The sequence below is a fragment of the Acanthaster planci genome, linkage group LG04 (genome assembly GCF_054643075.1).
Source record: "Acanthaster planci isolate LZ-2023a linkage group LG04, COTS_SCS, whole genome shotgun sequence".
NCBI lineage: Eukaryota > Metazoa > Echinodermata > Asteroidea > Valvatida > Acanthasteridae > Acanthaster > Acanthaster planci.
This window is the reverse complement of record NC_141780.1, coordinates 11554501-11581469: the sequence shown is the minus strand read 5'-3', so window position 1 is coordinate 11581469 and position 26969 is coordinate 11554501. Positions and strand designations below refer to the sequence as shown.

General features: G+C 37.3%; 1 protein-coding gene across 1 annotated transcript in view; it reads left to right on the top strand.

Annotated features, from left to right (window-relative positions):
* Positions 1-26969, top strand: part of sort1 (sortilin 1) — a 79526-nt gene that overhangs the window by 46062 nt on the left and 6495 nt on the right. Inside the window, exons 10-20 of the mRNA XM_022243608.2 lie at positions 1312-1372; positions 3532-3605; positions 4038-4214; positions 6402-6507; positions 8912-9080; positions 9388-9572; positions 12045-12228; positions 15426-15542; positions 16614-16728; positions 20533-20654; positions 21625-21724. Of these exons, the coding sequence (XP_022099300.2) occupies positions 1312-1372; positions 3532-3605; positions 4038-4214; positions 6402-6507; positions 8912-9080; positions 9388-9572; positions 12045-12228; positions 15426-15542; positions 16614-16728; positions 20533-20654; positions 21625-21724 (1410 nt within the window). The remainder of the gene's footprint in view (positions 1-1311; positions 1373-3531; positions 3606-4037; positions 4215-6401; positions 6508-8911; positions 9081-9387; positions 9573-12044; positions 12229-15425; positions 15543-16613; positions 16729-20532; positions 20655-21624; positions 21725-26969) is intronic.

The following is a 26969-nucleotide window of genomic DNA, read 5'->3' as shown; positions in this document are numbered from 1 at the left end:
ATCTTGGAGAATCAGGCTAATAACTCGGGAGAACGTGGAGGGGCTGCTGCAAAGACCAAAGGGCATTTTGGTGAACTCAAACAGACCATACTTGCTGATAGACAATGTCTTCTTTCAATTCTCTTCGCGTACGTTAACCTGCCAGTATCCCCCAGTTTGAAAACTTCAGGAAAACTTCAAATTCTTAGTTTTAAGCCTTAAAAAAATCACATCAAAACGTAAACCAACTACTGCTTGTGAAAAGAACTTCTCACAAAAATCACTAGTTTTGACCACTCTGGTATTATTTCTCATTTTATTTTCACAAAATACATTAGGAAAAGGCCTTAACCTTTTCACTCCGGGACGCGTTAAGACACGCCGTAAAAATTGAGATCCTCAGCCCACTTTTCAGCTATTATTCTCGGCCTATGCTCGATAATAGTTTCCCTCTGAAACGTATGTGCCTGAGTATTTTTTATTTTTTATGTTAATGAGGTGTGTCCTTGCATGTTACTTTGTTTTGGTTTCGTCTCTGTATTTTTTATGAAGGTCAAATAAGTAATAATAATAATTATCCGAAGACATCATTGTGTCAGTTTAATGTATCTCTCTCTAAACATTGAAAGTATATTTCATACATAGGGTTCCATGAGGAAGGATGAAAAAAGTACAGTGGAGAACAAAAAAATTGAGAGTACATGTATGTTTGCTGACTGTATGTTTAGTGTTTGGGAAAAAAGGACTTTTGTAAATTTACATATTTACTTTTTTTGACTCTGACTTTAAGTTAATTGAAGTTAACTTCAAAAATGGAACTTACATTTTTAAAATTTTTGTTCTTCCATCTCTGCAACATTTCAAGCGATGTTAGCAATCCAATAAACAAAGATTCTAGCCTAAATGTACTGTAAAAGAGGAACACTATGGGTGAGTTTGAGGTACACACCTTGAAATTCAGTAGGTGGATTTTTATGTGGATTATCATCAAAATGCTGCAGTGTTCATGTCAGGTATAACTTAGCAAGATATGGATGACCGCTGCTAAGATGGTGATACGTGCAGACGCACTTATTCTCACTCTTTCAGAAAATATGAACATTGAAGTACGCCAAATCCTCCTGAAATGGGATCCATCCTGCACAATTTTACTAAGAAATTGTTCCAGCAGAGTGCAGACTTTTGAGCTCCGAGGAAGCCAGAAATAGTTTGCTTTCACAGATTAACTTGAAAGCATTTGCTTTTTCTGTTTCACGCTGTCACTGATAGACATGTGGATACTTTGGTTTTTAGTTTGGCTATTTGAAATGTATGTTTTGTTTTTTCTTTCAGTTCTTTTCAGTGTTGGACATGAATGAAGGCATGCTATTTATTCATGTTGATGATGAAGGAGGTAGGTTCTTTTACAATTTCCATGCTGAATTTTCACAATCAGTGCATTCGATTATTTTCCCTGCACTTATTTATTCAAGCTGTGTTCCATACGGTCACATGACCTCTTGGGCTTACTTGGGCCCAGCTCAAGTAATTGATCTGTTAAGCTGGTTACTCGGGAAGTACTCCACAATACAATGCAAAAAAAGGCTGTGTATTAGTTCAACTATGGATCAAGTATATTAAAGTTCTGTAAGTGAAAGGCCAGAAACATATTTGTGGATGTCCATTGCTTTCAACGCTTTGAATTTATGTTGAAAATCCAATCACTGCATGACCTTTTGACCTGGTCAAGGCACCTCAATTAACTCCTTCTCCGCGAGAATTTCTTTCCGAAAGCTGACTCCAAGAATTCCAGCCTCGCTTGTCCACGAAGGCCACCTGCCAAACCGCAAATTCTCGGTTTGTGGCCAGCGTGCTCTGCACGGTGAAAAGGCTGATTGTTCAGTGGCACGCGGCTCTACTCAAGCTTCCACATTCCCGTTGCTTCTTTTCAAAGTGGGGACTATTGTGAAGCTGCTGATTATGATGCAAATTCGGTCTTTTCATTTCTGGGCTACACACAAAGACCAATTACCATTTACACAAGAGCCAGGGTCTGCCTTCTTTCACCGTGTTCGCTCGAGCGTGGGCCGAGAATAATAGCTGAAAAGCAGGCTGAGGATCTCAATTTTTACGGCGTGTCTTTATGCGTCCCGACGTGAAGGGGTTCACCAGAGATCATTTGTTTATCTCAAAAGATCGCCATACCCCTCTAATCTTGTAATGACAACAAGGGTCAGCATGAGGGAAGTAATCGAATGCACTGAATCATCGCTTTTGTGCCCTCCCATGTTTCTTTGTGCATAAACAAGATAATATATGTTAAGTAGATGTAAACCTTTGCTATTGATTTCACTGGCTAGTAGTGTAGTTTGCACTGTACATGTATATTTGTAGCACTGTTATGGAGTCAAATTTGTATTAGTTGCAGACAGTAGTGCCATGCATTATAGATACACCTTAAGCTCCATGTATGTTCTACAGATTTGCTGTGATAAACAATATGTACAAACATTTTTTAAGCATTTGCACAGTTCTCTACTCTTGCCTGATGATCAAGAAATACAGAGTTGTGTACATCTCTTGGTAGACTGTAGTGGTGCTAGACCAGTTGTGTACATCTCTTGGTAGACTGTAGTGGTGCTAGACCAGTTGTGTACATCTCTTGGTAGACTGTAGTGGTGCGGGACCATAATGGCTGTAGTTCAGTGGGTCAGCAATTCCTTTTTAAAAATGACCCTGTTGTTGATTGACTTTGTACCGCAGTCGGGTCCTTTGGCTCTAATTCAAATACCCTCCCAATTGTCGCAACTCAGATTTTCCTGAAAAATTTCTTAAAATACCTTGACAAACCAACCAAAGGAAAATGAGGGTTTAACTTGATATTTTTCTTGCTTTAAGACTTGAAAAGTTCACATGTCAGGCCTCTTTTTGATGTCAGTGAAATTGCTTTTTTATTTCGGTAATTCTTTGTATTGTTTCTTTTCCAGTAAAGTTGAAAAATTGATCAATGGTGTGAAAGGTATTTCCTGCTTATAGTAGATTCTGCTGTAGGAAGTTGATCACTTCTTTAAAAAATCTGGAAGTTGTGAGCCCCTTTAACTCTAAATTTACATTTGTTTGTACATGTGTGATGAGAGAGATTACCAGTGCTTTTCATTGAAATATTCATACATAAGGTACTGGATGATCAATAATTTTCTTGCTGCAAAACATGTTACCTTGTATGCATATATGTGCATATATAGCATATTCTTAACACAGAATATGAAGTCAATTTAGTTTTGCCTACTTAGCTGTGATGACATATGTGTACATGTACACATATGCATGCTAAATACTTGTACTTTACCCCTTGTGCCTCCTGTTCTGCTGAGACTGTCGATAGTCTCTAGTATTGTGTTCTTTGAAGCCCAATTATTACATAAAGTGTAGGAAAAAATGTTCTCTGTGAGTAAGTAAGTAGTTTTAGTGTCAATTATGGTAGAATGGGGAACCCACTATTTCAGAGACTTTTGAATAGTTTAAATGCACATTTTTTCTCTGTTTATCTATGGATGATTATTCCTTCTCTAGGCACAGGGTCTGGAACTTTGTATACCTCTGATGCTGATGGGATTGTGTTTTCTGTATCACTCAAGAAACACCTGGTAATGTCTTGCAAATTCCATAAAAATTGAACCTCTTAGCCCTTCTTGTTGCAAATTATCAAGCTGTATCATGACCTGTTATCAACCTGGGCTTCTTTGGTAACTTAGTGCCTAGTCCTTTCATATCTCAAAGGTACATGTATATGTATTTTTAGAAAATCAGTTTATGTGCAAAGTGTTTATGTGAGGATACATTTATGATACATAAGTTTACTCATTGGCATAGAAATAGAGCATTTAGTCCATGATACACTCCATCATTGTTACATTTGTTTTTGCAGGTCATAAAATGCTCTTGAGATGCATGTCTCTACATTCAAAAGACACATCATTTAATGTCATGTTATTAGATTCTATTTTTTCATGATTGTTACTAAAATCCCATGATTGCAATCTTCCTGTTACCCTCCCAATTTGTTCAATTTGTGCTAGTATGCTGAGAGGTCTGCCACGACAGATTTTTACCGTGTAACCTCAATGCGTGGTGTGTACTTGGCAAGCCAGGTTGGAGATGATCTTTCAATTCATACAAATATTACATTTGACCGTGGCGGCATCTGGCATCCTGTGAAGGCTCCTGAAGGCTCTGTATGTAAAAACTCAGCAACGGTTAGTGTATACTTGATGTATTTAAAACAGGAATTTTACACATTTTGCAAAGTTAGGATTGAAAACATGTCTTTCTTTAATCATTCTGATTATTTCTCCATTTTCTCCATTTTTGTGGTAAACCCTTAATCCAAGACTGAATTGCACTAGCAACTAAGAATTTGAAGACGCTAAGAATTTGAAGACTGTAGTGTGCATCTCCAAAAGTCTAAAGTGCATGTACTCTAATAAGAATTCTAATTATTGAGAATTCAAGTTGTAGATGAAAATTCTAATGATTAATTTGTGAAACTAAAGAGTGTTAATATGTGATCAAGAGTTTGGACTACACTCTCAACCTCAACCTTAATTATTTTATCTGAAAAACATCAATTTTAACAAATTGTCATGTTATGTAAACATGCCTTGAGAAACCGATACAGCAGTTGGACAAAATTAAGGTGATGATTGATTATACAATTTACATGTAATCCATTATTTACAAAAGCCCAATAAAGCCAATGAAGTATAAATTTCTAGCCTGACACAAATTCGTTTTAATGAAGTAGTAATTCGAAATAAGGAATTACAAATCTGAAATAAGAAATTACTAATCCCAAATAACAAATTACTAATCTGAAATAACGAATCACAAATCCAAAATAACAAATTACTCATCCAAAATAACAAATTACTCATCCAAAGTAACAAATTACTAATCTGAAATACAAATTACTAATCCAAAATAATGAATTGCTAATGCAAAATAACAAATTACTAATGCAAAATAACAAATTACTCAACCAAAATAACAAATTACTAATCCAAAGTAACAAATTACTAATCTGAAATAACAAATTACTAATCCAAAATAATGAATTGCTAATGCAAAATAACAAATTACTAATCCAAAATAACAAATTACTAATCCAAAGTAACAAATTACTAATCTGAAATAATGAATCACAAATCCAAAATAACAAATTACTCATCCAAAATAACAAATTACTCATCCAAAGTAACAAATTACTAATCTGAAATAACAAATTACTAATCCAAAATAATGAATTGCTAATGCAAAATAACAAATTACAAAACCAAAATAACAAATTCCTACTCCAAAGTAACAAATTACTAATCTGAAATAACAAATTACTAATCCAAAATAATGAATTGCTAATGCAAAAAAACAAATTACTAATCCAAAATAACAAATTACTAATCCAAAGTAACAAATTACTAATCCGAAATAACAAATTACTAATCCAAAATAATGAATTGCTAATGCAAAATAACAAATTACTAATCCAAAATAACAAATTACTAATCCAAAGTAACAAATTACTAATCCGAAATAACAAATTACTAATCCAAAATAATGAATTGCCAATGCAAAATAACAAATTACTAATCCAAAATAACAAATTACTAATCCAAAGTAACAAATTACTAATCTGAAATAACGAATTACTAATCCAAAGTAACAAATTACTAATCTGAAATAACGAATTACTAATCCAAAATAACAAATTACTGATCCGAAATAACAAATTACTAATCCAAATTAATGAATTACTAATCTTAAACAACAAATGGCCAATTCATTTTAACAAATTTCTAAAATAAAAAGTTATACACTTAAATATTCTATGTTTAGGGATTGGGGAATTGAAAAAATATGGCACTGATCCTCTGACCCGTACTCAGGGCTTACATTTATCAGCAATTTGGACGCAATCGGGTCTGAAAGTGGCATTATTTAGCCATTTTGCATTTTTAAAATGGCTGCTTTTCCGGGCAGTGAAATTTCTTTCATTTTAGGGGTGGTCTGATTGGGGTGAGAATTTCTCAAATTCAAACTCAAACCACTAAAAATTTATTTAGAACATTATTCTGCTGTCCAGCTTGGACGCCTATGAGGCTTGTATTTTTAAAATAATTTAATAAAAGGATTTATCATTGGTGTCTATTGGAATTTATTTTTAGGGGTGTACCCTCAGACGTATGAAGCATGAATGCCTCAAATCACATGGGAATCAATGCAAAACAGCGCCATCTGGAGGCTCAAGCAATTTGTTATCTTGGATTAGTAATTCATTATTTCGGATTAGCAATAGTTATTTCAAATTACTAATTCGTTAAAACGTATTAATGTCAGGCTGAAAATTATGATTGGGCTTTCGTAATTTGGCTGTTTTTGTTTTTTAGTCATGCAATCTGCAGATACACAATCGTTACAGCCAGACCGAAGGGTTGAATGTTCCATCCAGCCCACTCAGCCAGCAAAATGCTGTTGGACTTATTTTGGCACATGGTAAGTGAAAGTATCTGGAATCTCTGCAACAATCCTCAGCTACCAGTGCCAGTCCCTACCACTGAGCAGTTAATCAACGTTTGCATTTTTTGTTAGGATTGAAATTGTCTGAACCAAGATTGATAAAGTATTAGTGTGTACCTCATGTGTAGCAATGGCACAGGGACAGCCCCCCTTCCCCTTGACCTAGATGAGTGGAAGACTTTCAAGCAGGTGTATGAGAACTATGAAGTGATCACAGAGCTCAATAAGAAGGGCAAACAGTAACAGAGAGCAGCAGTATTCTTCGACACAGTTGGACCAGAGGGACTGAGAATCTTCAACACTCTGTCCTTTGAAAGTAATGAAGATGAGTTTGATGTTGGTCTGATCACAAAAAAATGTCAACAGTCATCATTGGCGAAACCGACGAATCATAAGAAAAATTTGTCTTCAACAAGCGAGACTAGAAAACAAATGAAAACATTGATGCTTGTGTTTGCTGAACTGAAGTGATTGGAGAAAACTTGTAATTTATGTGACTTCCTATGAGAAAGCCTAATCAGAGATCGCATCATCCTTGGGATATCTGATCAAGCCACAAAGAAAACCCTCTTGCATAAGAGGAAGTTGAAGTTAACAGATGCCATAGACATTTGTCGATCAGCAGAGATGACTGTGACTCAGCTACATGCAATGGGAGATGATCCAAACATTAATGAAATTGGCAAAATAGACAAAAAAGAAAGGTGAAGAGCAGGGCGCCCGAAAGAGCAGAGGCCCTGTTAGGCGTATGGAAAAGAATGCAAAAAGTGCAGAAAATAGAACCACTTCTCATGCTGCTTCCAACAGAGAAAAGACTGTAGACAGAAGAAGGGTTTACACAAAGATGAGGAGTCATCCGACATCCACACAGACTTAGAAACAGAATCTGTTAGCTGCATCAAAGTTTATGCAACAGGGACTAGCACCCCTACAGGCTTATTTGCAGAGATGTAAGTGGGCCCAATAGTAGTCAAGTTCCAGACTTTGGAGCCAGCGTGAAAGTGATTCCAAAGCACCTCAGGAAGTCATACATGATGAACAGATCCAGTAGAAGATGTACAGTGGATCAAAGGTGCAAGCAGAAGGAAGAGCCAAAATTTTACTTCGGAACATGAAGACCAACAAGAAATATCATGTGAATTTCATTGTGGTACAAGAAGGAAGGCTCACCCCACTTCTCAGCAGAAAAGCTGCAGAGCAAATGAAACTGATCACGGTCCACTGCGACAACTTCCAGAGCATCCATACAGTGGAAGAAGAGATCTTAAGGGTCTACGAAGATGTCTTTGACTGTGAGAAACCTGGAAAGCTACCAGGGGTAGTAACATTAGTGACACAGATGGACGGTGTGACACCCAAAGTAGTGTTTAGCAAAAGTAATTCCAGTGGCTGGTGGAACAAGACATCCTTGCTAAAGTTAACCAACCTCCCAAGTGGTGCAGAAGACTGGCTGTGTCCAAGAAAAAGGACAGCAAGGAACTCCGACTTTGCAACCACCCTAGTCTTGGTCAAGGCATTCCAAATAGTGTATTCATTGTAGTGAGAAAGCTGCTTCCCTCACTCAGCTCATAGTGAAGGTATCTTGACTTAAGATCAAACTTAGAGAATACCTTTGTTTGTTTTGGACAATGCAGGGGGTATTATACATCCTCCATCACTGAGAGTGTGTGTATCTCTTTCTAGAGTACTTTGTTCAGAGGTCTGAAGGTGTATTCTTTTATTCTTTTATTTTGGAGAAATTGCCGTGTTAGTTCATGAAAGAGGATTTCCTTAGCAGGGGTGATGTATGCATCTGTATACACTGACTGATATGAAACGTTTGATATGAGAGCTTTATACCTTGCATTGCTGTTCTTAAGTGCTTGCATTCAGTTTGTTGATATGGTTTTTGAATATACTGTCTAGGGATTCTGAACAGTTTGACCTTGTAAAGTAATTTTTGCACAGTTGCAAGTGAAAGTTGATTTTTATGTTGTGGTAAGCAGGAAAAGAATTGCTTATCATAGAGGAATGCTGTGACATAGGGTTGTGCCCAGTTGTACTTTTACATCTGGCCAGTATTACATCTGGCCATGTACATGTAATATGTTTTAGATGTAAATTAGGTATCATTTAATTATCATAAGTCAAATTGCAAAGGACACATTCAGTGAGACTGGTAAAGAGGTTAAATTTTTAATTTTAACCTAACAATTGCTGGCTTCTTAATCATGTTACAATAAAACTGAAACTGGTATGTATAAGATGGAATCATTTTGCAGTTGGGGAAATTTTTCACAGGTGTGAGGTGCAACTTATGTATGCTGTACTCTAGCTTACTTGAAATAATGTTGACACGTTTTTGCACTTACAATGGTTACAATGACTCCTTTTTTTATAGGAAATGTTGCTGATGCCTTGGAAACACATCCTCCGGATGTTTTTGTTTCCAATGATGGTGGTTACAACTGGACTAAAGCCTTAGCTGGTCCCCATCACTACACTTTAACAAATAATGGAGGTCTTTTGCTGGCCATATCTGCAGAACAGGATGTTACTAATATCATAAAGTAAGAACACTGTTCAGTCACTTATTAGAAATAGACGTGTGTTGAATAACAAAATACTCATCAGTTCCATACTTTGCATTGCAAGAACATTGCCTATATTGTATTGAATGGGGTATTGATTTTTGTTGTTTTTTGGTCAGTGTTGTTTAGTCCACGACTTCTGAGTCCAAGTCCTACCAGTTCGGGTCCCAGCCCAAATCTGAAGAGTCCATCAGAAATTTGAATCCAACTCCAAGTCCTCAAATAAACCATATGGTCATTTTTACATATATTTAATGTCATTGTTTGATTTTACATATTTGGACAGGTTCTCATATGACGAAGGTCACTGTTGGAATGAATATCAATTTATTAAAGAACCATTCAGCATCACAGGACTATTACCAGAGCCTAGCACAAACTCTCTAAATGTGAGCATTTGGGGATTTGGAGTGGAAGACAGAAGATGGAGGATTGTTACCATTGACTTCAGTGCCGTACTTAAAAATGAATGTAAGTATACAATTCTAACAACTTGCATTGCTTTATCATCTCACATCTCTGACTAGTTTGTTAAACACAGATGCAAGTGTTGAAAAACTGTCTCATTTTTAATATTCTTGCCTGTCAGTAAACAAGACTTCATTGTAGATAATTTAGTTATTTAATTAATGCTTAATTTAGCATGATACAGATTTAACCTCCACATGGCTACATAGCTGGGTGTTGTAAGGCTCCCTGCATTGTAAATTGTAGCCGTTTACAGTCAGTCATTCTTCAAGATAATTATGTAAGCACTTTTGGCAGCTGACTCTACACTCTTGTACATATCATTTGTTATTCTGCTCTTCTACTTTTTACACATGACCAATTGTTTCTTGCAAATGACCTTACAGAAAGTCATTGACCCCTTTGAAATGGAATATGCCCACTGGTTGAGTTCTTCAATACTGTTCATATTTCATCAGTGTCCAAGCTCTGAGAATTCTATAAATGGGGCAGAATTTCAGCTCTGTGCAGCGAACTGAAGTCTTGTTCTGTGACGAGAAACCAGCCGCAGTGTGGTGGACCAGTTGATGTGCAGTTCATATACTGTGTGCGATGGTTTCACAAATAACCCCATTTGCACGAGATCATAAAGCAAATAGGCATTTGATGGGACTCAAAATCCCAAGCATGATGCACTATGAAAAGCTCTCCCAGGCAAGATGGTTATAAGTGAAGTACTGTTCATCATCATTCGTGGATATTGTTTAGTATCGTGGAGTGTGTGATGAGCTATTTCGATATCCAGTTAGCCAAGCTTGAACGTAGTGTGGTCTGGTATGTGCTAGTAGTTGTAGCCTCATAGCTGCCCATCACTGCTAGGAATCAATTGTGGCCTGAGAGAGAGACATTTGTGTTGCACACCTGCTAAGTAGCTCTGGTCCTTCCTGTCTACACTTTAGCCAGTGATGCAGTGTCTGAACGTGACCTAGTCACTGTACACATCATCACATTCTAGTTCTAACAGTCGTGTGGCTCACTGTACTCACACCCCTGGCCCCATCCAGCTGTGTTTCCGCCACTTTAGCAGACTGCACTTGCCACAGCCTGATTGTTATGAGTAGTGATACTCTTGTGCCTTTTCCATTCAAGAAGAGCCCATGGTCCTAACCAGTGTTGTATCCAAAACCTTGATGTCCGAGACCAAGGCATATGAGACCGAGACCAAGACCTAGTCCTTCAAGACCAAGACCAGGACTTTGAGACCGAGACTTTTGCAGGTCGATACCAAGACCAAGACATCCGAGACCGAGACCAAGCATAAACCAATGCTTAGTTTTTACCTAAAGGTACAAATAGGGACAAACATATGGCAGTACAATTAAGTACAAAAGAAATAAAATGAAAACATTAGCATAACCTCACACACAGAAATAGGTCAAATATTTGTTAAGGAATGTCTCAGTTCTTTTATCAGTGATACTGCTTTACTTTTACCCTGGTCTGGTCATTTTCAACCCGAGTGTTCCCAAATGATGTGATTTGAACATTAAAACAAATGTCCTTATACTTTTTTTTAAGCAAAATACTGAAAAACAAATATCCAAAAAAGATGTACCACTTACAAGATGGAATGAAAACACTTTCACACATTCATATAATTCTTAGCGTGCACACACACACATACTGGTTCTCGTCCCGGTCCTACGTTCAGCAGGTGACTACATAGGGAACGGGAACCAGTTTGTGTGCGCATTCTGCTACTCACAACCTCATCTCCATGGTGTCAAGCAGCATGGCTACTCTGGATTGGAAATAAAGTAACAACTTGGGACGAGGTTACATCATGCTGCATTGACTACTCTTCATTCCAGCATCGATTTCATTGTTTATTGCAAAAATCTTAACATTACTGAGTCGTATTTATATCAGTGGTTGAAGAGTTGAAGATTTGACTTGAGCGGAGGTAATTTTGTGTTTTGCAACCGCGTGCATGTGTGGTAGCTAGATGCTAGTTTTGTTATGGTCTCAACTGATCTCAAGGGGGAGACCCGAGACTATGGCATCTGAGACCGAGACTGGTGCTTTTGAGACCGAGACCGGCCCTCCCAAGACCGAGACTTTGACAGGCCGAGACCGAGACTGCAAAAAAAGGTCTGAAGACGGTCTCGAAACCGAGACCAGGTCTAGAGACCTACAACACTGGTCTGCCATAGAAAGTGATAACCTTGCCACTTCATGTTTAATTGTTAAGCTTAGTCACTGTGTCATTGTTCATAAGACATGAAGCAATGAAAGGAATGAAGTTGAGAACATTTCAACAGGTGCAGTGTGACTGTCACCCTAGTCCTTGTCTCCCACTTAAGTAATAATTTGTTCACCCTGAATATCCATTTCCTCATGAATACTTGTCATGCTACCACCAGCCTGATATTTAGAGAATGCAACAATATTTGTATAATTTGATTTTGAGGGTTCCCATTTTTTCTCTTCCTGTAGGTACAGAAGCTGATTTTGTTGAATGGGTTCCTCATCTGTCGAACAATAACAAAGGTTGTCTACTTGGATTAAATGAAACATTTGAAAGAGTAAAGCCTGATTCTCTGTGTCACCTGAACTATGTACACCGGCCCAAAGCCAAAGTGTCTGATCCTTGTCTCTGTACCAAGGATGATTATGAGTGGTAAGTAGTGGCATAGATGCAGCATGCCAGTTACTCTCTAAGACTTGTAACAAATTAAAGATAAAAAATAAAGACAAAAACAAAAATGAAGTTTCGGTTTAGGTTCAGTTCGGACACTGTTTTGAAACTTATGGCCAAATATAAGTTTTGTTTGGGTTCGGATGTATACATTTACTCACTGGTACATGTACCAGGAATGCACACTGAAAAATGGAAGGGCTTGTGATGAGTGTGCCATTGTATTTCAAGGTATAAAATGCCTTAATAAAATCAACGAATCTACTCCCCAAACTCCATCAGGAACTTGGATTTCAGCATAAAGCTTTCTAAACTGTTTCGCCAAAGTTTATTTCAAAGTTAGAATTCCAAGGACATTTACAGCCAGACATGTGACACTTTCTGACCACTTTTCACTGACCAAATGCAGATGTGTTTGGAAAATGCTCAACAAAAGGACAGATATATGAGAACAGAAAAAAACACAGCATGTTCAGTGGGAGTTCCCTAGTTTCCAGGATACAAGATCAAATTAGATTTCTGGCAAATAAGGGGTGTTGGCATATGTGACTTGTCACGACAAAATGAGTGTAAAGTCACATCCCGCTCTTACATATTTTGAGGGTTCAAAGTCATTTTGAAGTGGAATTCGGTTTTCGACGGTTTGAAACATTTGGAAAGACTAACCCATTTTCTGTGTAATTCCAAATGTAGGATCATATATTTCAAAAAGTCATTTTCTCAGCAATTTTGATTACAGCATTATTCCTGCATGGTCAGAAATGTTGAACCAATGTCAGAAACAAAGACGCAAAGCTGCCAGAATAATGTCACATCGTCACCTTACACTTCTACTCCAAGAGTTCCATGTACATACCACTTGAAAGCTCTTTTTCTGCTGAATTAAAAAACACCAGTATGTCAGTTTTTGAAAATTCTGACTTTCAGCTCATTTTGTAGTGACAGGTCACATACATGTATATTCGAAGTAGAGACTTGGTTTACAATCAGTGTTCTTTCCCAGGATGACACACATTTTCTCTGTAAATTACCATGCAAATTAGACACCCTCATGGGCAGAGGGGCAATTTTTTCCATCAATCTTTTTGTAACAGATAACATCATTTTGTTATTCAAGAATTGCAAACAACGTGAAGAGCAGGCAAATTTCCCTACAACGCATACACACTGCAACTGTGGTCCAACAAAAGGCAACCACACCAAAATAATAGAATAGTTGCTGGACGTGCTGCATATCCCAGGAAGCTTGCCGGATTTGCCAAACTTGCCTAGTACCAGTCCAATGATCAGCATCCAATCAAATTCATTTTGCATGGCCAGTTGCAACTTTATTGGCTTCATATAAAATGTAAGGTTGTGGCTGTTGGACAATTGGTTTGAATATTGGTTTAGATATACACAAGCACAATATTGGTGGAATATGTAGTGAGAATTTGGCACCGTCATGCACACAGTAATGCAATACCTTGCATGCTCCCAGTTGCTGCCCATGAGCATAGTGCATGCTAGTCGATATATTTCTTTGTGTAGTTCTCCAGATTTGGCTTTTTAAGAGTGCATATCAAAAGTAATATAGCGTGCCACATCAACCAGTTAGAAGAATCTTACTACAATTTTTATCTGTAACATTTTTCTATACCTTCCAACATAGTTACATTCAAAGTAATCAAAGTCAGTAATGTAATTTCTCAGATCTTGGCCTGTGAGGAGGGGACCATTGGCTGATGTCACATAACACATGACCATACCACCGTAATGTTAAACCTTTCCCCAAGATACAGCCCTGTCTTTTTTGTCTCGTGAAATCATCAAGACCTTTCTCTTGTCTACATCACAAGTGCAGTTTTTCAACCATTGGTTATATGGCTATCCCTGAGTACGAAAGTACAAAACCAACAAAATAATTCAGAAATTATTAAAAGTAGTTTAAACTACTAAATAATGTATGATTGTTCTAGATATTATCAGAAAATGCCTCCCATGTGAACACTTGCAAAGCAAAATGTGCAGGTTCAGTCAAACGATGTTGCCAATCAAGGCTGAAATTACTACAAACTTTGGCAATCCAAACAAAATGGTGTTCATTGTTAAGAGAAAGGTCTATAAAAAGAAAAGGGCACATTTTCTCAAATGCCAAAGTCCAGTGTGATATTGCCCAAAATAATGCAGAAAATTGTTCGCAGAAGAAACAGAAAGTTCAAAATCGTGAAATAAATTGTGTAATTGTGTCATTATGAGGTCACTTTGGTTTGTCAACTTGGAAGCATGTTCTGCCAAATAACATTAAGAATACTTTGTTCAGCAATTGACAGAGCAAAACAAACATTTAAAATCTAGATAGAAATTAAACCAACTTTAAAAATATATCAAAATAGGATGCAAACTGACCAGTATAGAAATGGAATATTACCAAATACCAAGAAGAAAGCACGACAGTGGATAAAAAAGCCCCCAAAACTAAAAATTCAGTGTTGCCAAGGATAAAACAAAGTGATACAAAACAGTGTCGCCAAACTACATGTAGCAGGGGTGAAAGAAAACTGGGGGAAAGGGGAAGATGTAGCAAGGGGGGCTGTAACGAAGTTTGGAAGAAAGGAGAGGGATAGATCCAGTGACATGTGGTCACTGATCCATCCATCATATTGCAAGAATTGATTCAGGTATTGCATAATGCAGAATCAGTGCATTTGAATCCTTCCCCTGGACTTACAGTACTAGCTTGCATATTCAATTTGACACTTGTAGCTTCTTGTGCTTACTCAGATATGCTCAAGTAACTGACCCACCTTGAAAACACAGCAGCTTAGTAACGCATAAACAATGTGAAGGAAAGTTGAAACCATTGTAAATAATTCGGAACAAAAAAACTGCACTTTCAGGCACTTTGGCTCAAGAGTAGTGAGTTCTTTGAAAGGAAGGCAAGAAATGTGAGTGTGTAGGTATTCATGGATGGCTTCTGACCATTCAAATTCATTTTGTAAGTGAAATTGTTGCATGATCTCTGGACCTGGTTGAGGCACCTTTAGTTTCCTGACAGTATTTAATACTTTACTTTTCTTTAGCCTTTATCCCATAAATTACCTGGAACATACACATATAACTCTGCCTTTAACTTATGAAACTTAAACACCACCTCTTTCTACAATTTCCTTAGTCTCACTTTTTCCTCCTTTCCTCAGTGACTTTGGTTTTAGTCGCAAAGGTGAAAGTGAAGAATGTGAGGTGAGTGCTGATGTTAACCCCTCTCAGCTGGATGTCTGCATTAATGGTGTCAAAGAGAAGATCAGTACGTGGGGGTAAGATCAACCTTCAAATTTTTAATGAGTCATTCCAAGTGTCAGTTGGACAAAATGCAAGGAAAAACACCCAAACACCTGCTAACCTCCATCATAAAACATTATCAGACCAGTACAGTGTACAGATTTGTGCAATTTGTACATATGTATTAATTAGCATGGATTAGATAACATCTTTACTACATTGCGACTACTCTTCAGGGTATCAGTTCATTCTGCTTTGTTGGCAACAATTTTTTTTCTCACTTTTACCAGAAGGAGTAGCTGACAGTTTGTCTACACGTTCCTTATATGCGGAATTACTCCTTAGCTAGGTTAAGAAAAATTAAATGTATCAAGATTTCTGCAGTGTGGTTGTATGTGTGAAAACTTTACATGTGTGAAGACTATAAATGCACCCAGGTGGTGAAATAACATACCTTGTCCTCAGGGAGTGCCAAGCAGTGCCTATGCCCACACATAATGGAAGCCGAGCTGGAATAAGTAGCCACTGGGAATGATGTTTGAAATGCATAGCAACTGCTTGTCTGGTTCCCAGACCAAAAGTTTTCCAGAGAAAGATTATTTTTGAGCAATCTTTGATGCCAGAGGGAGCCAGCCTAAGTTGTGCATGTTAAGTCTTGACTCGAAAAGCTTGTTTAGATATTTACGACAAAAGCATAGAATTGACACATTTTACGTCACCCAAGGATATATGTACATGTACATTCTAAACCAAGCTATTGAGTAATTTCGGACAAAGGAACATGTGTATTAAATTCCATCTTCATCCATCTGAGAAAAATGTGAAATTAAATTGTTGCCAAAATTATTGTATGGAAGGATTGATATACCGGACGCCAGTTGTAATGTAAAATGAAGACTGGTATCCAACCTTGGCTAATTTTCTACATGCATATTTGCATTACATACCTTCTGCTTCTTATATCTTCAAAACAAATTGAAATCATGCAAAGCATGCACCATGAGGCATCCAAGATGTGCACAAGGTGGTCTCATGTATTGATTTGTTGCACGAAAACAAATATTATTAAACACATGACATATGCATTTCAATATGGTTCTCTTTAGATATCGTAAAATTCCTGGAGATAAGTGCGTAAAAGGTTTTCAGCCAGTCAGAAGTATGGATAATCTACAGCAGCAGTGTACAAATGGTCTTGAATCAAATTTGTCTGTGGAACAGGTGAGAACAAGGAAAATTCAATACAACTTTTAAACTCTCAGAAAGAACCCTTAGATATAAAGTCCTCTGATTGACATTTGTTTCTGTCACTCATTTAGGTTGTGTGTATGTTAACTGAATCCACTGAATGCTGACCCCTGGCATCATTATGGTATGCACTGTCCTAGTTTGACCCTAAGAAGTGGTCCCCATTACTCTTCAATTACATTGTGTCCCTATTCTTTCCATACCAATAAGATCTGTACTCCCTAAAAGTCCCCTTTGCCAACATGTATGTAAAAAAGACACCATTTGTTGCCAAAGCTTTGCCTGTCCATATCTTGCACCTCAAATGTAAATAGTTATAAGTTGGGGGAAGACTTACAGTGAACATGGTTAAGAATATAATGTTTCAATTGTGTAGAATTTTACCAAACCTAACATCAAGTCACTGGTGAAGGATATCAGAGTGTGATGAGTTCATATGGAAGTTAGAAACTGTATGAGTAAGAACTGAAAGGTTGATTCTATGCATTTTTAACATGGTATTGTGCGTCATTGTGTGCACAGTTTCTGAGACCTAGAATACTGGCAAAGCTTCTTTATGCATTCAACATGGGTGCTGAGAGCATTTGTAAAATGCAAAAGCGTGATATAACAGTTGAACTGGCAATCACTGGAAGCTGGTTAGTGGAGGCATAAAACTCAATTGACCAGTACTTGCATCATCAATTCAATGTGTATTTATTGGTTGACTCCATGGTGCATGTGCGGACATACAGTGAGTTAGTTAAAGATGTTGTCAACCTATATTTACATGGATTTTTATCCAGCTTTAAATTGTTTTTAAATACAAGATCGTTGGAATTTTGAAGGCATGAACTGGACCCTAACATAGCAGGGTCTTTAACATGACGCATTTCTATTTTCTCTCCCTTGCACTTTGATGGTATTATCCTAAGCCCAAACGGCATAAAAAATGAAACACTGGTGAATTCTTTGTTATCCATGCTCTTTTATTTGGAGTTAAGAGACAATTTATAATTTATGCTTGAAAGTCACTCTTGGATACTCTCTCTCTTGGATATTGTCTCTTCCTTGGCCCAGAATGATCACATGACAGGGCAGTATATCTGCATATCACACTCACTTTAGACATCTCATTCTGCTGATAGCACATACACGCGTATGCGCATGAGACAGAAGAGCTTCCGGAAGTGCGAGAGCTACCGTTATTGCTCATGTAGTCAGTTTTGTGTCAGGGAATTAGACTTGAAATCAAGTTTTCAGTCAGTCATGTTCATTGTCCAGAACAACTGATATGAGCCAGCATGCTGCATCGTATTACAATTAGTGCTGAGCCTGTTTACCATTGCCCACGATTCGGCCTTGATACGATGCTTGGTCATAGGCTGTTCATTACTGAGTTCCAATGCACATCAGCCCACCACCCCAATGTGCCCACCTGACAACGTGATCAACCTGATTCTGGATGAATATTCATGTTGCAACAACTGTACTGTATCCATGGAGGGCGCTAACAGTAACTCATGCTACATAACAGACTCATCCATTTTATATATAGGGATGGCTGTATTTGATTAGTGCCAGTTTCTTTCATATCTTGCATTAATATCCATTTTAATACAATGTTTAAAGACAAAGTATGCATAACTATTCCAAATCAAGCCAAACCAAATCTATTAACCATCCATTTTGGTTAAAATACTAATGCTTTTATGTTATATCATCTTTTTCAAAATAGTGTAAACACCCTCCTCAATGTATGAGATTGTGGTTGTTGCTAATAAATATTCAACTGACCTTTTTATACATCAATCAAACTGCCCCTGTATATAAGTATTCATATAATTTGGATTCTTAGCCAATCAGAGTGCTCCATCCAATTTTTGTAGCAAGCCCCATATGTTGTGCACAAAAGGGCTTGCAGATTGTTCAAGTTGGTAATTGGGCACCACTGGACACACATATTGGGGAATGAGGTTGCACTGACCATTCTCGCGTGTTATTAAACTGCATGCCGTACCAGGCGCGTACGCACAACAGGCATATAAATGCTTAGACCACCAGATCCCGTTCAAAACTACATGAGTATTCTGCATGGTGCCCAAATTAAAAAACTATGGGCAAATTCACCCCTCTCTATAGGGAATTTACGCACAGTTGAAGAATTTCAGGCCAAAAATTCCATAAAGCTGTTTTCCGATTGTGAGAAAAATGGTCAATTTATTTAATATGGCCCATGTAGATTCAAAACAATGCAGTTGCAACATTTGAAAAGAAAAGAACCAAAGAACAAAAGGGTGAACGTAGTTTGGGAGCACGTGTAAACAAATACAGGCAGTGTGAGTGGATTCTGCGTAATGCCCACTGAACTTGGTGCCATCCATCATTTTACCCATTGTTCGCACTCTGTGAAGTCTATTGTAGGCACCATTCAAGTACAGGTAGTTGCTGAAAGGGAGCCAGATACTTATGTGAGTTGTAATTACCCATTGATTTCTGTATCACTTACGTAGGTAAGGCACTGATGTACATCTGTAGGCAAATAAACCATTAAGACCAAGGGTAGGCGGAAACTTGTGTCCAGCTTTCCCCCATTCTCTCCCCATTTGTCCCTCTGCCTATTAGCCCTGTGGATGGTGAGAGAGCGTGTGAGGGTGTAGACTTCCACCAAAATGGATCTGCATTTTGGGCTCTAATGGCTAGACCACTCACAGATGCTGGTTGAGACTGACCCAGGCAGTTATCAGGGATAATTCTGCTACACCATTTCAACTCCTTCAATAAACAATGACACAAGTTGGATTTTCTGACATTAAAGTGCTTTAATGTAGAAGCTTAGTGGAATTTCTTGTGAAATATTATTTCATGAAACTTTGATTTTCAACTAAAGAGGTTTACATAAGACTGGGTTTTTCTTGATCAATTTTCTGTCGAACATTAACGGTAAGGATGTGACACTTTACAATTTTTCTGCATTTGTTCTCCTATTTTTAGTGTCGTTTGTGTTTTTCTATATGTTATTAGTATTCTTTTATTTACATTGTCATTAAATTACACTTGCCCCATCTAATCACTTCTTGTTTATTACATCAAACACAAAACCTTGCATTTTCCCCCAAACCAGAATTCTCTGTGACTTTCTTCAAGATAGTACAGTGTAAAACTTGGTAAAAAGATGGTACAAGATAACACTTTGCAACTTTTCACAAACAACCCTTAATCCCTAGATATTTGTAACTTTGTTAAGTTTAATGGTATGATGACATCATTGGGCATCATATTATGATTGATTTAAGCTGGAAAAGGGCTTCATTTGTTCATATATAACTCCAGCAAACAGCCAAGTAAAGGCTTCGTACTTTGCACATCACATGTTGATAAATTTGGGTTTTTTTTGTTCTTTCCAAGTTGCACGGCTTTTCCCTTTGGAGTTACCATCTACATGTATCTGCAAACTCGAAATGCCACCCCCCCAAAAAATTAAATTATTAAGCAGTATCTTTCAAATAATAAGCATGAAAAGTTGATGGCAAATGCATATAGATTTGTGATATAATAACGGCGTCAGATATCAAACTACAAGCAATTGTTGTCACAAAATTACCAGGTTCTCTGAGCTTTATCTCCTCAACTAAAACAGATGTATTGTTCTTACTTGCGCATGTGAAAGATTCTTGATTGAAAGATTCTAAATTTATAACTTAGCATGTCGACATGACATGTATGTAACTGCAGATCTCCTGCAAATAATCTGTACCATATCTGTAAGAAGATATTTTGAACTCATTTACATAACAGCAAGATGGTCATGAGGTGAGGACAGCAACCATTGTCATGATTCTACTGGCAGTTACTTTCTTCTCTGGGATACTTCTTTTCCTGCTGTACAGACATGGCAAACTCCCTTGCACCAAGCCAAGGTAAATGAGGTTTCTATCATTTGTCAATAGAAGAAGAATTTAAAAGTTACTGAAAAAAAATTTTCTGAGGAGATAGAAGAGTGTGTAATTCTTTTCTGAGCTTATTTTAATTTTGATTTTCAAATTTATTAATGTATGGTATATTTTCAAATTTATTCATGTATGGTGTGTTATAAATTTATTCAAGTTGTGACCCGGTATATCAAAATCAGAAATAAGTCGCAAATTGACTTATTGAGATATGCACATGGGCAGAAAAAAATTTCATGAGCTTGCAAAAGGAACGCATTACAAGTTAGTTGATGGTAACCTCTCATACATACACTTCCAAAATATACAGAAACCACCACATCAATTTTTTCATCATTTACCCACATAACCTCTTTACTCGGCCATTATGTAAAACAACGTCAGTGACTAATTTCTGATTGCAATGTACCAGGTCACATATGTGGTAGTGTTATAAAGACAGGAGTCAGATTGGCAAGGTAGTTCTTTCCTCGCCTTCCACCTCTGTGGTCTGGGTTCGATTCCCGGCCCGGTCCACATGTGGATTGGGTTTTCAGTCCCTACCTGACTCTATGGGTTTTACCCAGACTATTCCTCTAGGGTTTTCCTCCTACCTCTGAAACTGTAACTGCTTTTTCTTGTCTCATCTTAACTAATGTAAGGGTCATATGGTGGCTGCCTGAGGTGCTCTTGTATGCCATCGGCTCAACCCCGTTTCATTGTATTCATTGTTCCATGCTTAATATCTTCATTGCAAAGCACATTTGAACATATCTATATGAAATTTGCGCTTTATAAATGAATAAGTTATTATTATTCCATTCATTATATCAGTCGAGTAAAATATCCAGATATGTATACTTACTTGTACATGTAGGAACATGCAGGTAGGAAATTCAACTTGTAAAGAAGTTTAACACTCTTCTTAGTACCCTTGTTGTATTATGTTTTGATTTTTCAGTTTGCCATCTTACCGCTACTCCCAGCTTAGTAGAGAAGACAGTGTGGACAAAATGGTTAATTTAGAATCACATCCAACATATCATGACTCCTCAGATGAGGTAAGAAGTGCCATCTCATCACTCAGACATTTATATTTTAAGAACATAGTAACCTAGCAAAGAAAGTATATGATTTGCCAGATTTCTTCCTTGGTTGATTTTGGTTGTATAGCGGTTTGAGGCACTTTCAGAAATGAAGACAAATTCCAATTTTTTGGTGCCATATTTCTAGATTGATTTATTTGGGTACGCTGTCTAGCTGTCAAAACTCTGTGCTGTCAAAAACAAAATGTGTTTATTGACCTTTGACAGGGCAAAGGCAGATCCATTTATCAAAAACTTTTTGACAATCCACGAGAAAACACATACACGCATAGTATGACTATCACATAGAGCTATCTGTATAGTTCTATGGACTATCATTTGCCTCGTACACAGACTTCAATGTTATCTATGTACCACGCATACAAGTTCTGAGAAAGAGAAAGTCAATTGATACCACACGTAAAATCTGCTGTACCTACTGCTGGAATGTGATTGTACGAATGTAGACATTTATTTGTGTAGCAGGGGTGTCACTGCTTGAAGTATTGGAACACTCCAGAGCAGAGCTTTTGTGTATGTGTGTGAGTATGTAATGTGTAGAGTACAGGGAATACAGCATGTGAAGCTGGCCTCAGGTGTTGGGATATTGGGTCATATGGCCGCCATCGTTCATTTCAAGGCCTGGATTGGTGCGTACAAGGTTACTGTGGTGTTTTTGTTTTTTTTTTAAACAAGGAACTAAACACAGACATATCTTATTATTTGCTAAAGACAGGAATATACATGAATTTTTTTTCAGATATTTTAGAAATTTCACCAACTCAGGGAATGGAATATGTGCCAAGTGGTCAGGCTCAAATTTACCTGTTTTAAAACCTGTTTTATCAGAGGAAATGATCAAACATCTAGCCGTAAGTAAGCACCAACAGGAAGTTTTGGCCAAAGAAACTCATAAACAAGCTTCCTTGTCATTATGGGCAGAACAGGGCAGAGGACAAATCACAGCTAGTGTCGTGGGGAACTGCATTGGATGTGTAAGAGATGGCTCAGTATCTGGACATTCACAAGTAGTCCAGGTAATGGGCTACTGTGGTAGTTCCCAGTCAGCAGCCCTCACTTGGGGGCAGCAAAATTAGGATATTGCTGAAAAGCAATACATGCCCACCACCGACTTCATCATAAACACACAGGCTTTTCATCTAAAGAAACACAACTTTGGATAAATTGGGAATGCCCTTATGTACAGTAGCTGCTTCTCCGAATGGCATTTTGTCATGCAATCCATGTGGAAGTGGTCTTATAGAAATTAAGAACCCGTACAGTTGCAGAAAATTGTCAGAAGAATTAGCTTGCCAAAACTTAAGCTTTCTGACGAATGAAAATGGTGTAATTTGGCTTAAATGCACACACAGTTATTATGTCCAAGTGCAAATCCAGATGTGGACATGCAATTATAAGTGGTGTGATATTGTTGTTAGGACGGTCAGCCAAAGAGACAATTATTTTGTGTAACATATTGGCTTTGATTTTGACCCCAAGCTTAAGTTGTTTTTTGAGAAAGGCCTTGTGGCAGAACTTGCCTCAGGGGCTGCTGCAGAGGCTGTTAGAGAGCAAGCACTGAAAAGGGTCTTGGAATCTGTTAGACAAGATTACAAGTAACTTTTCAAGTTTGAAGAAAGATTACATGTGTCCTTGTGGCATTGGCAGAGATGAGTGTAATAGCCAACCTACTAACGTGGAGGATAGTAGTATTGATTGACAGTTGCAGCCACTGGTTCCATTATGTATGTGCAGAAATTAATGGCAACAAATCTTTCCAGAAAAAGAAGAAAACATTGTGGATTTGTCGTAGAAGAGATAGCAGAAAAATGAAGAATAAGAAACACATGCATAATAAAATGGCACCTCGTCTGTTAATGTGCTCCCACTTAATCAATACACAACTTGAAAGAAAGTGCCACTTTGCAATTGAAATGAGTTAATAATTATTCATTTAGGATGCATGGAATATGGAATACAGCATATTGTTGTTTGGGCTAGTTTATGTGTGAAAGTCCAGAACCTTTACAATAATAAAAGACACAGAACAATGTTTTGGCTTCTTACTTGTGGTCTTTCATGTTTGATTCTCACAGTGTGCCTTGAAGAATGTAATACATGTACATATAAACACAGGTCAAGTCTAAACCGGGAGCTGTTTAAGTCAATGAGACCATCAGACTCACCGGTCATTGTTTTTTAGTTACCTAAGTTACCTAAATTCTTCACTGGAATGTGACAATCTTATTTGAAGTGAGATGACCAAAGTGCTTGAACTAATTCAAGCAAATTGTGTTGTGTGTTAAATCTCAACTTATAAGGAATGATGTGTCCTATATGGGGCACCATACAACTACGACAATTAGTGTTGACAACTACATGTAAAAATGAAACAAATGGAGCACAGCAGGGTGTCTGGGTCACACTTATTTCTGCAATGGTGACATAAGTACATGTTTAGTGAAGGCTATTGTTTTAACCTTTGGACCAAAATTACTAGCAACTGCCGAGTGGAAATAAAGACTGGTCTGCTGCTGCCAAGGCCTATCCAAAATTAAATAAAGACTGCTCGTAACCTGCCGGACTTATAAATTAAATATTACCCTCAAACTGGTGCATCCTTTCAAACACCATATCTCCCAAAGGTCCTGTCCGATTGGGTTGAAATTTGCCAGATATTTAGAAAGGGGAGTGTTGTAGATGAAATTGACCTCATGAGATGATGACATCATCAGATGACCATGTTATATGTCATTGAAAGTGCACTTGTCGAAGCAGTAGATCTTGTGAAGTACCTGTCTGATTGGTGTCAAACCTGATGGGACGATGATGTCATCAGAAGACAAGTCAGATGACATTAAAGGTGCACTCTTACAAGATCTATATTTTCTGAAGAACACGTCTGATAGGGAAACCTTGCAGATATCTTCAAAGGGAAGTGATTTACATTATAAATGTTGCCCTCACATGATGATGACATCACGTGACTTGTCATCTGACATTAAAGGTGCAGTTTTCAAAGCACTATGTCTCCTGAAGCGCATTTTTTTTGTGGGAGGGGTTAAAGTGTGTAATGGATATTTTAAAGAATTGATGATATGACAACAAGGCACTTTTCTTCAGAACACAAAAAAGGCAAAAAAGCCCTGTGTTCTGTCCTTATGTTTTTCTTTTCCTTTTTCAGACTCTTTCCCCTCAGGGTTTGTACACGTCTTCTTCCACTAGTTGACTTTCGTAGTTTTATATATATGATTGATTGACATTATCCAAGGATGGTCCAAAAACAAATTTGTCATGATGACGTTATCACATGATTTATTGTTGAATTTTGAACATTTAGTTTTTCCCCATAGGTTTTGTGCTTTTTTCTACCCCACACTATTATCTATCTTAATGAGCAAGTAGTCCTCGACCTCAGCTCAAGATTTTACTATGAAAACAAATTGAAATATACCTAAGAGTCAAAATATCAAGTGATATTTCATAAATTTTGGGGGGTTTAAACACAGATCACGTGACATGAAGTTAAAGGAGCAGTTTTTCTGCACAAGGATTTTTTAGCTCATACACTTGTACATGTTTTCACGCCACCATTTTGTAACTTTGCGATGGTTGATTGTCATCAAAGTTACAGCCGACAAAGACCCTGAAAAAAGAATGCTGCCAAATTTAGGATGTAATAATGACATCATCATCTAATTTATCATTGAATTTTGAATATTTCATTCTTCCTTATAGGTTTGTACACGTTTTTCAACAGCCAGACTTCCACACTGTTCACGATTTGACTGAATGGGTGTTAGGGTCCATAGCCAACCAGCTAGAAAGTGTCCAGGAACAAATTTGTCATGATGACTTCATGATGATGATTTATTGTTGAATTTTGAATATTTAACTCATCAACACAGGTTTTGTACACATTTTTCAACAGCCATACTTTGGCACTCTTAACGATCTGACTGACTTTATATTGGTGCAAACCATGTAGAGAGGGTCCCAAAACAAAAACATCATAATGACATCATCGGGGTAAAGTAACATGTGATCCTCCATTGGTTATATACATGTTTTTCTACTTCTCATCGGTATTGTTCTTCATGACTGCGTGGTTCTCACCTTCGGCTGAGGATTACTATGAGAACAAAAGAGAAATGTTTTTTGGTGTCTTTGTTCGATTTCAAATAAACCGAAGATTAAAAATATGAATTAATAGTTTGTAAACATTCTTGAATTCAAATGCAAATCACGTGACATGAATATGTACGTTTTGCAAACATGATAGATGCAGGCTCTCATCCATCTGACTGATGTTGTATTTAGAAGCATTTATAGTCATCGGCCAAAAAGGGTATCAGAATAAAATTGTCATTGTTACGTCATCAGGGGGTCATGTGATACAACATTAAAGGTGCAAACTTTAAATCTCCATATCTTCTGAAGTACATGTCTGATTTGGTTGAGACTTTGCACACAGCTAGAAAGGGAAGTAGTGTAGATGAAAATTGACATCATGTGGTGATGAAGTCATAAGGTGACAAGTCACATGACATTAAACGTGCATCCCTTAAAGTCCTATATCTCCTGAAGTACAAGTTTTTTATTGGGTTGAAACTTTGTATATAGCTACAAAGAGAAATATTATAGATGAAAATTGAAATCATGTGATGATGAAGGTTTTAGGTGGCGCATCATGTGACATGAAAGATGCATCCTTCAAAGCATTACATGTATATCTTCTGAATTTTATGTCTAATTTGGTTGATATATGCAATAAGCGAGAAATAGCATGTTGTAAACCTTCTCAATCCAAAACAACTCTGTGGTTGTTCATCACAACAACATCTCTAGCTTTGTATTGTGTTATTAATGATGAGTTGAGCTCTGTCCTGATGATCTGAGTTTACAATGAGAATTTTTGAAGATTTTGAATGTTTTAAATGCTTGATTTCATCCTACTTCATATCCACTTACTATCATCTTGAGATGACAAGCTGACACCAGTATTTATCTTCAAGCAAATGTTAATTCTTGGTCAATTCATGAGAACAAACAGTGCAACATGTAAATGTATTGCATAGTCCATATCCACGTAAAACTCCACGTAATATGCTATGCTAACTCAGCACATTGTACTGCTTAACACTAAAAGCAAAACGCACCACTGCAAAATGTTCAGTAGATTCAATGGTGGCACGTTGGCGCACATAGGCCATTATAATTT